General features: G+C 36.5%; 1 protein-coding gene across 2 annotated transcripts in view; it reads left to right on the top strand.

Annotated features, from left to right (window-relative positions):
- The first annotated feature begins 1,022 nt into the window (after positions 1-1,022).
- Positions 1,023-14,410, top strand: part of sntb1 (syntrophin, basic 1) — a 41,490-nt gene continuing 28,102 nt past the window's right edge. Inside the window, exons 1-2 of one of the 2 annotated variants that reach the window (XR_007925650.1) lie at positions 1,023-1,711; positions 13,278-13,494. Coding sequence is in view for 1 of the 2 variants with exons in the window: in XM_051866494.1 (XP_051722454.1) it covers positions 1,207-1,711; positions 13,278-13,494 (722 nt within the window). In the remaining variant the exon portion in view is untranslated. The remainder of the gene's footprint in view (positions 1,712-13,277; positions 13,495-14,410) is intronic. The other variant, XM_051866494.1, reaches the window with a different exon arrangement.

Here is a 14,410-nt window from a genome sequence, read left to right on the forward strand (position 1 = left end):
TCACATACAAGATAATATAGTAAAATCGACAGAGTAAGAATGAAATAAGAGAATACATATCAATAAGTTAATAAAATGCAAAAAAGGAAGGATACAAAAGAATTAAGCTACCTTAGAAAAAGTCATGGTGAAATCTGATAATTTAATTCATACACAAAAACTTAAACTCAAACACACACACACACACACACACACACACACACACACACACACATACATATATATATATATATATAACTTTTCTTCACTGGTGGCATATTAGTGCAGTAACCAAGAATAAACACTAGATGGCACTAAAAACTCTACTTTTAGCGCCACTGACTGAAAGCCGTGCGGTCTAGTGGACTACCTTTCACTGCAGCGTTTTGTTTACATATATCCTATTTGTCACCTTGCTTGTAGATAATCATCATAAATAACTTTTTCCATTACGTACGTTATGAAGACAACATCAGTGAAGACGCACACCAACTTTCAGTTTCATTCAAAACCAGTACTGCAATTAGTATGAATTACACCAGCGGAAATCAATGTTCCATACGTGTAAACAAAAGGTGCTAATTATGGGTGGTTAATGCGGTCTTAAAAGAACATGTTCTTTTTAAATAAAACTTTTATTATATTTGAAGTTTCAGATGTTTCGGTAACTACAAATGTATGATTACAAGTGCTGCGCGTTTGCATGAGGTAAATAAACGCTCGTGAACCGAAATTGCGTTCGCCCGAGGTAATCGCAGGAACAGTTTTCGTTAGACGGAACGTATAATAGCTATACGTTCCTTTAAAAACAGCGTCGACATCCCTTGGAAGTCATCGTATGAATCACAAACTGCCAATTCACACTTCAAACATGAAAAGAACCCAAATATCCGATTATATATAGCCGATTGAACTATTTGAATGGCCGTCTTTCATCAGAGGAGGAAGTGCTAAACACATTTTAGTTAAAAACATGTCCGTGATCAATGATATACTTAGATGAATGAATCACACAGACTTCAATCCAAACATTTCCTGACAGCGAGAGAGAGTTCAGCGTGGCTACACAGGACATCTCAGACATTTGCTCCACCCAAAGAGGATATGCATGTGGAGCCTGTAGAAGGGCTGAAACTATTCAACCTGAATCACAACTTTTTCCCTGGTCGAGGGTGAAGTCCTGTCCGTGTCTATGAAATCACATGGCATTATAAGAATGCTTCAAAGATGGCGGTTTGTGGTAACAGAGTGCAGAAAAGTGCATGTTTGGAGGTGCTCGTACGGGAGCGATGGCACGCGGTGCTGGCGAGTTTAAGCGACGAGTCGCTGACGCTCAGCTGCGAGGAGCCCGCGGCAGACACCAGCGTTAACCTGAACGGCATCACCACCAACGGCTCCTACGACCAGCCGGACCCCACGAACAGTCCCAAAGCCGGAGTATGGACTCCTTTTACGGATTCACAAGTGCCCGAAGCGATTGCGAACCGCAAAAGATGTGTCAAAGTTATCAAACAGGAGGTCGGTGGATTAGGGATAAGCATCAAAGGCGGAAAGGAGAACAAGATGCCTATTCTTATTAGTAAAATATTCAAAGGTCTGGCTGCGGATCAGACTCAAGCGCTCTACGTGGGGGACGCGATACTGTCCGTGAACGGGATCAATCTGCGGGACGCCACTCACGACGAGGCGGTGCAGGTGCTGAAGAAAGCAGGCAAAGAAGTTATGCTGGAAGGTAAGGACAGGAAAAACGCAGTGGGGCTGTTGAGTTTAAGTCTAGAGGTTTATCAGATGTGTTAGGAACCTGCTAAGTGAGAACTGATGCATACAACATGCACAACACTAAAAGTAATGTTTTTATTGGCATTGATAGATCTACTAAGAACCTAAATTTCCATGGAACAATTTACAAAAGGTTCCTTATAGTGGAAAAAGGTTCTTCTGTTCTTCACATTTAGAAAAAATAGGTTATTTTAAGAACTGTTCACTGAAAGGTTCTATGTCGAACCCAGAATTGTTCTTCTGTGGCATCGTAAACCAGTCTAAGATGGTCTGTGCACAATACCTCTCCAAAACCAGCTCGCAAGTTGCCCAGCTAAACCAACTACCATCTCAGACACCAGCTAGACCAGCATAAACCAGCTATGGTCAGGCTGGTTTAAGTTGTTTGTGCTTTTTTAGCAGGACTGTACATTAGGGTACTGCAAACACACTTTTTGCTTTCACATTTGGAAGGTCATTGCTGGAGTAATGGACGTGTTTGCTGTGCCCTCCAGTGTCGTACATTAAGGATGAAAGCACCCTTGAGAGTGACAAAGCTATGAAATTCCCTCTGAGTGCATCATAAAAGCATAGCACAGATTTCAGAGGGACATTTATAATTTTCATTACGCTCAGTCATGTTGAGGACTTTCACAATACAGCTAAGGTTCCTTGGAAATACGGTTAGATAGAGACATATCCGTATATGTGAGCAATTGCATTGCAACAGCAGCTAGACTTAAAGGGTTAGTTCACCCAAAAATGAAAATTCTGTCATTAATTACTCACCCTCATGTCGTTCCACACCCGTAAGACCTTCGTTCATCTTCAGAACAAAAATTAAGATATTTTGATGAAATCCGAGAGCTCTCTGACTCCTCAATAGACAGCAATTTCACTTTCAAGGTCCAGAAAGGTAGTAAAGACATCATTAAAATAGTCGACGTGACTGCAGTGGTTCAACCTTAATTTTATGAAGCGATGAGAATAAGTTTTGTGCGCAAAAACAAAAATAATGACTTTATTCAACAATATCTTCTCTTCTGTGTCATTCTTCTACGCTGTTTATGTCCAGCGCTTCCAGGTTCTACGTCAGAACTCCAGCACAGAAGAGAAGATATTGTTGAATAAAGTCAATATTTTTGTTTTGTTTTTTGCGCACAAAAAATATTCTCATTGCTTCGTAACATTAAGGTTGAACCACTGCAGTCGCATGGGCTACTTTAATGATGTCTTTAGTACCTTTCTGGAACTTAAAAGTGGTGGTTAAATTGCTGTCTATTGAGGAGTCAGAAAACTCTTGGATTTCATCAAAAATATCTTAATTTGTGTTCTGAAGACGAACGAAGGTCTTACGGGTGTGGAACGACATGAGGGTGAGTAATTAATGACAGAATTTTCATTTTTTGGGTGAACTAACCCTTCAAAATACCTGGCACATGAAATTCAGTGAAAAAAGATGTGACATTTCAAACCATGCGCAAAATATGCAAACTTGTTTAATTTACCCAATTTAAGAGCTATAAAAAATATTTTTTGTTATTGAGATCAAAATATTGGAGAATTCACATTAAGTGCACCAATTCAGACAAATGTATTGTATTTATTCTGTAAAAGATGGTATTGTATGAATGCTTCCTGTTGTAATCCGTATTCCTGTATTTGTGACTTGTTTCTGATCCTGGTCACAGAGTATATTGTTAGTGGCATTGGAGAATTTATGCAAATGCTTTTACACTATCAGTCGTACTGCTGGACATGCTGTTGTAAGAACTGAAGCATACAACATGCACAACACTAAAAATAATGTTTTTTCTGGCATTGATAGATCTACTAAGAACCTAAAGTTCCATGGAACAATTTACAAAAGGTTCCTTATAGTTCCTTAAAGGTTCCTTATACGGATTACTGTTGTAATCCGTATTCCTGTATTTGTGACTTGTTTGTGATCTTAAAATTTATGTAAATACTCTTACACTATCAGTCGTACTGCTGGACATGCTGTTGTATTAGCTGTTGTCTGCTACACAAGACTTTAACCCCATGCCAGCACTTCAAGGATTTTCCTGTACACTGACCCGAGGGTCAGATTACTTTCTGTAAATCAGTTAAACAGGGCATTGTAACTTAGCCGTGGAGAAGAACAGTGTTTTGATTTCTGCATTTTCCCTGTTGAAACCCCATAAAAGTTTGACAGGCTTGCATGACAGAGAGTAACTCTGCAAGATTACTTTGGAAACTAAACATTTAAATTTGTTGCTTTCACGCTGATTCATTCAACTGATACCAAGGTTACATATCTATATTTGGCCTGTTCAGTGACTGTGCAGCTCCCCACCTGATGTCGTTGTGACTAAGTGAACACAGATGTGCTGAACTTTTTTTGTCATATCCTCATGCTTCAGAATTGAACTGCCTTCGGGGGTCATATCAGCCTCTGGTTCAGTCATTGATGGGCAGATGTTGGTATCCACGTTTGTCTAGCAGGATAAAATAATATAGAAAATTCTGTCATCATTTACTCTCTCTCATATTATTCCAGTATTATATGACTTGGTGTCCTCAATGGAACACAAACGGGGAACTTTAGCAGAGTATTGACGCTGCTTTTTCCAACCCGATTTCATGAGAAAATGTTTTATGAATTGGTAATTTCGTATGAATAAGCATGAATGTTCACACCTAATCATAACCCTCAGTTTGACGTAAGTGACAGAAGTGTTGCGTGTTGGCTTTTTCTCATGTAGGGTGATAGTGAACACTGACCAGGGGATGTCAAATATGACATCAAGTTTGATGACATCAGGTTTGAGGTTAATGGTATTAAAGGGATGGTTCACTTTGAAAATCAAATTCATTTCTTTATTTACTCACACTCAAGTTGTTTTAAACTTGTGTGAGTTTCTGTTCTGTTGAACACAGAAGATATCTGAAGAATGTTGGCAACCAAACAATTTCTGGTGCCCATTGACTTCCATAATATATACATACATACATACACACACATATAATATATATATAATTTTATTTTTTTTTCCCCATACTATGGAAGTCAGTGGACACTAGCAACTGTTTGGTTGCGAACATTCTTCAAAATATCTTCTTTTGTGTTCAGCAGAAGAAAGAAACTCTAATTTTTGAGCGAACTATCCTTTTAAACTTCATTGGATCTCATGTGTCTCATAACCAATCCTGGTGCACCAAATTTGACTATGGATTTTCAGTGAATAATAAATTAATTTTTGTCCTGTTCAAAACAAATCTCTCATACAATTCAAAAGACTTGGAATTTAGCACTCTAGTAGTATTGACAAATTTTTATTTATTTATTTATTTATTGTCAATTTTGGAGCTTGACAACCCTCTAGTCACCATTCTCTTTCATTGTTTGGAAAAGAGTAGCATGAACATCTTTTGTATTCCATGAAAGAAAGAACAACAGGAGGGTGAGTAAATGATGATTAATAAGTATATTAACAAGTATATTCCCTTAAAGGGATAGTTCACCCAAAGATGAAAATTATCCCATGATTTACTCACCCTCAAGTCATCCTATGTGTATATGACTATCTTCTTTCAGACGAATTGAATTTATAAAGCTTTAAATATGGATATTTTTCTTACAAAAACGCATCACTTCGCTTCAGAAGGCCTTTATTAACCCACTGGAATCGTATGGATTACTTTTTTTTTTTTTTATAGATGGATGCATTTTTTTACACTTCAAAATGCCGCCCCCCATTCACAACTAAGGATATTTTTAAATATATCTCCGATTGTGTTTATCTCAAAGAAGATAGGATGGCTTGAGGGTGAGTAAATCATGGGATTATTTTCATTTTTGGGTGAACTATCCCTTTAATAAAGCTTTTACATATCTGATATAAAGACTAATTTTTTAAATTAAAAACAGGTTTGACACTTTTTTTCTTTCTTCTTCTTCTTCTTCTTCTTCTTCTTCCCCTTTTTTTTTTTTTTTTTTTTTTTTTTGAAAAGCAGAAAAGGAGAATTTGGTTCCTGTAGAGCACTCATGTTATCATCAGTACACTTTAAAAAATTGATGAAACATATTTCACTAGTTAGATTCATCATTGCAAATCTTCAAACAGAAATTCTGATTTAAAACAAAACTTCCAACTAGTGTCAAACATAGGTCAATTAAGTACATATAGTAGTTTAGAAAAATGCAAAACAATTTCAGTGAACAGAGCATCCAATATATCAAACAATTGTTGTCCATAAAGCTCGCTATTTGTTCAAGCAAGCGAGTTTTGCATGTCAAATCAAGGCCCATGATTCCCTGTCCTTGGGATTTGGCTTTGAATAATTCACTTTGACATTTCTTGCCAGAAATATTTGCACATCCTTTTACTCTTACAGATTTACAACACCCAACTTGTATTTTACCCTGTCACCACTCTATCAATCAACAGTGTCGTCTTTTAACAGATTTCCTGATGCCCTTCCACAGTCTTTGTCTATATATATTCTTGAGAAACACATTTGTCCTGGGGGACAAGTCAATGTCTTTGGAAAAATTACAGAGCTAGTCATATTGAAGTCAAGGTCTCTGGATGATACAAAAAAATGAGCGAAGTCTCAAGGGATTTGACAGGTTGATAGCTACCTGTGTGCACCAAAAAAGCCCAATTCTCTAGCTATGACTCAAGTAAAAGGACTTTTTTTTATCTTTTTTGAATCACTATGCTTCCAAAATTCATGCCTCAAATTAGCAATTTGCCAATTGAAGTCCGAAAAGGGCTTTTTTTCTTCCTTTTTGAATGAAGAATCCCATTCTTTAAAACCCAGTCAGCTTGTAATGAGATAAACACAGCGTACAAAAAAGCTGTCCATGTTTAGACGAGTGTTCTACAACACAATATTGTACTGAAAATAATTGCATAGAAATAATAGTACTGTAGCCCAGGGATGTTTTGAAGAGAAAAATGAATTTAGCATCTGTATTCTTAGATATGCTTTAGAATCACTGTTCTCTAAAAACACCCAATTACAATCGTAAGCGAAGACTCGCCATAGAAACCTAGACAAAGAAATAGGGATAATGAAACTCTCTGGAAGTCAAAGAACATTTTCGATATTACTAGTGCAAAGTGTGACGGCATGACTCTGCAAACTGTTTTAGTTATCTTACCTAAGATAGATGCATGAGCCAAAGGCACGAATAAATCATTTCTGGAATGTGGCACCTTATGCTTTCTGTTCTGTCTCATTCACTCACTTATTCAGAATTGTAAATAAATGATAAAGTGAGAAAGAATGAGACGGGAATTGGAATGAGGGCTAGTCTGTTACAGAGGGAGGGAAACGTGTAAGAAGACCACTCTCACCAGTCACATGACCTCATCCTCAAAGCATGCAGTAGACACTGTGAGCAGGGACAACACATTTGCAGTACATGCAAGCTCAGCCGTTCTGACATTTACTTCAGTACTTGTTGCCGAGTTAGTTAATGGTTAAGGGAAATGTAAGTTCAAAACATCCAAAGCAGTATCATTTCCAGCCAGTTAATTCCCTTCAATTCCCAACATTCCCTTCAACAAAGGCCAGGAGACAAAGGAATGTATATTCTCAAATAAAGTCAACTCCACATGGTAAACTATAAAGTTATTTGAACAGCAGCCATAAGACTAGAATAACTGGTTTCATGTAACATTGATCTCATGTTTTAAATGCACAAACTGGAGCAGAAGTCATTTAGGTTTAATATTGTTTTTCAAACCCAGCTGTTCTCTTCTTAAAGGGTTAGTTCACCCAAAAAATGAAATTTCTGTCTTTAAGTACTCACCCTTATGTCGTTCCACATCCGCTAGACCGTCGTTCATCTTCGGAACACAAATTAAGATATTTTTGATGAAATCCAAGAGGTTTTTTATCCTCCATTGAAAGCAACGAAATTACCACATTCAATGTCCAGAAAAGTAGTAAAAACATTGTTAAAATAGTCAATGTGACTGCAGTGGTTCAGTATTGGCTGACGCCTCTTAGCATGCATGTGATGCTGACGCAGGAGCCGGCCAATAATGAGCCACCGTTCGGACGTAAACACGGAAACGCAGCACTGTGCCAACTGCTTAACAGACTGACAGGGAAGAGGAAAAATTGTTGAATAAAGGCGTTATTTTTGTTTTGTTTTTGCGTACAAAAAGTATTCTTGTCACTTCATAACATTAAGGTTGAACCACTGTAGTCACGTTGACTATTTTAACAATGTTTTTACTACTTTTCTGGACATTGAATGTGGTAATTTCATTGCTTTCAATGGAGGATAAAAAAACCTCTCGGATTTCATCAAACTATTTTAATTTGTGTTCCGAAGATGAACGAAGGTCTTACGGGTGTGGAACAACATGAGGGTGAGTAATTGTGATCATGTTAGTTGTGCAATATTACTAATTGCAATGATTTTGCTGGAGATATAGAATTAAACAACATTGCCAGTTTCAGTGATTCAATTCAAAACTCTAATTCACGGAACCTTCATTACATTTCATGTATTTTTTTACCTATGTAGTTAATATTGCTTATGTATAAAACATAAAACATAGTTTATATAGGATAATTGGTTATATAGTGGCATATTTGGTTGAAACCATTTTATATACTGTTCACTGCTGTTAAAAAAAAATAAAAATAAATATTATTAAATACCATGAAATCCAAATCGACAGTTCTTATTTTTTTATATAATATTGCAGTATTTATTATAAAAGATTTATCCATGCACATCATTATTATTTTTTAAATAATCCCCTCCCTCTTGCAGCAATATCTTTTCTCTGATGATGTATTTACTGGCGTGAGGGCGGGGCAGCCTGTCACTCGCATGACATCACAGCAATGCAAACCACAACCATCCAATGATCTATCCACATTTTTTGTTATTCGAGAAGCAATTTCACTTGGATATACTGATATTTCTGATTCATGCCAACTTTATTCACCAAATAATCATGTTCGAATGATTTCTAAAGGATCATATGACACTGAAAAGTGTAGTAATGGCTGCTGAAAATTCAGCTTTGCCATCACAGGAATAAATTACATTTTACAATATATTACAATAGAAAATAGATATTTCAGATTAGAATACAATATTACAGTTTTAACAGTATTTTTGATCAAATAAATGCAGCCATGGTGAGCATTAGAGACTTCTTTCAAAAACATTAAGAAGTCTGACCGACCCACAACTTTTGAACGGTAGGGGAGGTATTGAAAATAGTTGAACATTGTTAAATGACTAAAGCCCTATTGAATCCTACTACTAGTTTGGCATCATCCTGACAGCAAAATTATTTATGCTTCATTCCACAGTGGTGTAACTGCATTTACCAGGTTTTGAAATGAGTAAGTGAATCAATGCCGCATTTGAATTTTTAGTGACAGATTTTTGATATTTCAGTGGTGCTTACTGTGGTCATGCAACTGAAGTTCCTACTTAAATTCTCGTTGTTGGTGCTCTCAGCTGTTGCACTTTAACATTCTCTCTTGAGTGCACATCATAATGAGAGCAATTAACGTCCACTCCCAAGTGTGAATGTTCAAGAAAAATGGATCTGTCATGGACTGTTCTTCAATAAAACATGGATTAAATAGCATATGTTAAAGGCAGCCGACCATAAACACGCTTTACCATTTCTCATTGCAAATTTTCATAATTTACATTTTGCTTGGAACTAAATCACAAAATTAAATCTGAGAAACCTATTGCTCCCTGAATAAAAGTCAACAGCATTAGTAAATCTCTTTTTAAAGCGTGTGGTCAAAAGTAACCCAATTTCCCACTTCTGGGTCAAATATGGACAAACCCAGCCATGGGTAATTCTAACCTAGTATGTTGGTATGTTCATTTAACTCCAGCATAATGGGTTGATTTATGGTAGTATAGTAATACTAGATTATTTTTTCCTCGTACATGGGTTATTATTTTAAAGGGTTAGTTCACCCAAAAATGAAATTTCTGTCATTAATTACTCACCCTCATGTCGTTCCAAAACCGTAAGACCTTTGTTCATCTTAGGAACACAAATTAAGATATTTTAAGATTTTAATGAAATCCAAGAGGTTTTTTTTAATCCCCCATAGAAAGCAATGTAATTACCATCATTCATGGTCCAGAAAAGTAGTAAGATATCGTTAAAATAGTCAACATGACTACAGTGGTTTAACCTTAATGTTATGAAGCAAAGAGAATACTTTTTGTGTGCAAAAACAAAAATAACGACTTTATTCAACGATTTCCTCTCTACCCTGTCAGGTGTGTATTATTTCTACTCTCAGTGAGATTGACCTAACCACTAACCCAGTGGCTTGGTAACACAAAAACTGCCCAACACTGGAAAAAAAAAATAACCCAGAAAATGACCCAACAGGCTCAACCCAACTTTTTTTTTCAACAGGATTTTTTTTTAGGACTTTTCAGAAAGTTATCTGCGTCTAGGAGATTTGAGTAACACATCTTTTGACTGCCAATGAAGTAACATGATTAAGTCAATAAGCAAAAATAAGATGTAACTGTTTTACCGCAAAGTTACCCCTTTGCCTTTGTAGAACATAAAAAATCCTTTCATAAGTTTGTGTTTGTAGCTAGTCTCTTAGTTTGTCCTTGAGGATAAAGGACCACAGGAGCTTTTAGGCCTGTGAATAGAGTTCCACCTGCTGTGTGGTGGACTCTAAAGTTTGGGTAGTAATGTTTTATGCAAGAGCTGACTGAAGAATCCTTGACCCTGAAGTACACAGTTACATGTGAGACTTTGGCAGTGACATTCTGAATCACTTCTGTGCTTCCGCATTCAGATGGAGTACATGGATTATAAAGTTATCTTGCTTTGTTTTGTTCTTAATCTTATCAGTGTGAAGTTGTGAAGACAGAGATTATCATTTAGATGTTTAGCCTTAGTGACACGCCAGCTTTGCAAGTTGTTTCCTGTGTTAACATGTAAACTGAAGGTCATGATAACATTTATTGAGTATAGCTAGAGGCAGACCGAAAATGCATGTCTTCTCTTCACTTATCTCTCTCTGTGTGTGTGTGTGTGTGTGTGTGTGTGTGTGTGTTACTTGAGCAATAGCACAAGCTTCTTATCTTAGATACAGGATACATTTTTAGACAAAACAGTGATTGGATGCAGACAATAAAAAAAATTATTGAAAAAAAGTTTGCTACAAATGGTCAGTAAAAAAAAGGAACCAAAGGAGGTACAACCTAAATATTACATGAGGTTTGCAATTTTTGCAACTCTGTTGGAAAATGCAATGATAAATTTGTTGTGTTTATATTATATTATTTGAGAACAAAATTGGAACAGAATTGAGCTGGATAATGACAACATCGACACTGTTATTGAACTGAATTGAATCTGAATAATGACACTGTTACCTTCTGTAGAGCTGAATTAAACTGAAATGAAACAACATTGAAATAAATTGAGCTGAATAATGACACTATTAACTTCTGTAGTGCTGCTTTAAAGGGATAGTTCACCCCAAAAAAGTCTAAACCTGTTTCTTTCTTCTGTTGAACACAAAAGAAGATATTTTAAAGAATGTCGGGAACCAGAAAGTTGACTGTAGCCATTGACTTCCATAGTATTTTTTTTTTCCTACTATGGAAGTCAATGGCTACCATCAGCTGTTTGATTACAACATTCCTTTAAGGCCCATTCACACCTAAGACAATAACTATTGATAACTATAAAGTTTTAATAACATTTTAATTCTATGAGAATAGAAAGGTACATACTGCAACTATAATGAAAATGACAAAGGAACGATAAATCATTGGAATCACCTTCAGAGCGATTTTTTTTTTTTTTCCAGCTGATGAATAAAAACATTGACAGCAAATCAGAATCAGTTTAAAAAGTGTGCACGTTTAAATACAACATAACTGCGCACGTTTATAATAAACAGAACGCTATCGTCTGCTGTTGTGGATGCTAATATAATTATCATTATAGTTATCTTTATAGTTATGGTTCTTGGTGTGAATGAGCTTTTACAGTTGAATTTGTTTCATAATTAATGAATTTTACAACCTAAAATTCATTATTTTATGTTGTCCCAGAAGAAAGACCAACCGTGGCAATTTCTGTGGTCGTGGCTCCTAAACTGTGGTCCTACGTCGTACAGTGAGAGAGGTTCAAAGATGGCCGTTGTCACGGTCTTGCAATCAAAGATAGCCTGCGATAATTTTCTGACAGTGTGTTACGACCTATGTCTACTGACTAGCCAATAAAAATGCATCATGAAATGGCGTATTGATCAACGCAACATGGCGCTAAAACATAAAACTACTTACCTCAAGCTCAATTTGCAAAATTGGCATGCCAAGTTGGCCTCTTTTTCCTAGCCATATTATTCTCTTTTGCTTCCTCTTCTTTTTTTTCAGCACACATAAAAACCACAATTCCCAAAGTGTGGTTCATCTTGCTCAATTTGTTTACCTCTAGCGCATGCTGATGACGTTTTATTCTTCCATACTAACTTGCCTTTAATTTTTTTTACAATTCAATAGGTGCCATCATACAGTCTACATGCATGTTGTACCAAAGTTTATTAGATCCATGTCGTACAGTGTGATTTGTAATGAATGATCTTATAGGATTGCCAAAGTCTGTAGCAGGCATAACATATCTAATGTGAATGTCAAATAAAATAAAAAAAACAAACAAAAAAACATAGGGTTTGTGTCTTTAGTCCTTTAAAAAGTAATAAAAACTAAAGTGTACCCTGTTTTTGGAAAGTGTCTACTAGCAGATATAATTTTGAATGTTTTCTCATCATAAATCATTCTTTTATTACTTGGTCCTGAAGTTAGGAATTGTTTACTTGGCACACTGCAGCATATAAGTGTTTGTCGAGAGAAGCATTTATGTAATATGCAACTGGTATGCTGCCCCAGGCATTCAGATTGATTATGTTTTAACCAAATTGATGTCATGCAAATAGCCAAACAGCCCATTCTAATATGTCTCCTTTATGGGTAATTGTGAAATGCCTCTAGTATTGTGAAATAGCTCTGTGCTCACATGGTCAACAGCTTCCTGTAAAGATTAAGCTGTCATATGGAATGGGAATAATTGGCCCTCAGTGTGACATTCACCTGAGAAGCATGGCAGTTGTAATCCCCTTATTGCATCTTATCAGCAAGTTCATGTGCAGATGCTTCAGCCTCAAGTTCATTGCCCTGTCATAAAACCAGCAGTAATCGTCTAGAAATGCAATAGGATAGTATGCAAATGTGCGGTGAATTGATTTCCTCATGCAGGACAGCTGTGGCAGTGAAGTGGTTTGCGTAGGGGTTTCCTGCTTTCATTTCTGACTGGCTAAGGCCCAGTGCACACATGTGATGGAAAATTAACTCACAGAGCTGTTGATCTCTTTAGGTATGTGCATCTACCGATACTGTTTTTTTCCATCAAAGAAGCTTAGATGAAGAGAATGTGCGAATGTACTGTAGTTCAGATACTTTGATAATGTTGCAACCCTCAACTCACCCCTTTCTTTTTTTGTTCCAGTGAAATACATGCGGGAAGCAACACCATATGTGAAAAAAGGCTCACCGGTGTCTGAGATCGGCTGGGAGACGCCCCCTCCTGAGTCCCCTCGTCTCGGCAGTCCTCACTTCGATGTCCCCAGCCCCCCCTCGCTGTCCTTACAGGGCGACCGCAGATACATCCCCCTCAAAATGTGCTACATCACCCGCAGTATGACTGTCCCTGACCCAGAAAACAGGTACTGCTTATCATGCATTCAATATATTGACCATAGGAAGTTTGCAAACTTGCAGCAATGCATCATGACAGGCCAAAGTCTAATAAATAAATGTTTAAAACATTACAGAATATTTTAATAAATATTATAGCAAATGGTATTAAAAATCTGAACATTAGAAAGAGTACTTTGGGGAAATAATTGATATTGTATTTTCTCTTGTGTGGTATTTGTTAACATTTACAAATAAAGCACCATTTCCATCTCGTGTTCAAGAGAACAAAATCGTCACTTCCTGGAAAATTGGTGCAAAATATCCATAATAAAACTTGCGCTTCAGACATCCCGTAGACGAAAAGCAATAAACGCTGTCAATTTAGCTTTCATTCGGAGGCGAATGCCTGATGTTTGGGAACACAATCGTGTCCAACAGTTCTGGGAGGTAATTATACCCAACCATTTTGATGACATATTTTGGCTTAGGCATTTTAGGAAAAAAATGATTTGCCTCAATTGTGTGCTTAAGTTTTTTTTTTTTATGCTCATTGTTAGAATTTATGCTTGGTTACTTTTGTTTTTTTTTTGATAGCCTTTCGGTAAATTACATTTATTCTCAGATCTACACTAGAACGTGGTCAAATGTGTGGCTTTGACAATTGGGTTTATAGGTTGTGGCTAGGATGGTCTTATTTCCAAACAGATCACATTACTTATTATTATTTTTACAAGCAACCCTTAAGTGTCTGTATATTGATATGTCCAAGGCTGGTCTGTGCTCAAAAATTAAAGGGATAGTTCACCTAAAAATGAAAATTGGGTTCTCATTCTTTTATCATTTACCATAAACCCAAATGCTATTGTTCATTAAAAAAAATCATTTTTTTTTAAGCTATTGTTTTTCTGTTTTTGCCCTTGAAACGTCTTAGATCAGGAGAAT

This window comes from Ctenopharyngodon idella, chromosome 16 (assembly GCF_019924925.1).
Source record: "Ctenopharyngodon idella isolate HZGC_01 chromosome 16, HZGC01, whole genome shotgun sequence".
Classification (NCBI taxonomy): domain Eukaryota; kingdom Metazoa; phylum Chordata; class Actinopteri; order Cypriniformes; family Xenocyprididae; genus Ctenopharyngodon; species Ctenopharyngodon idella.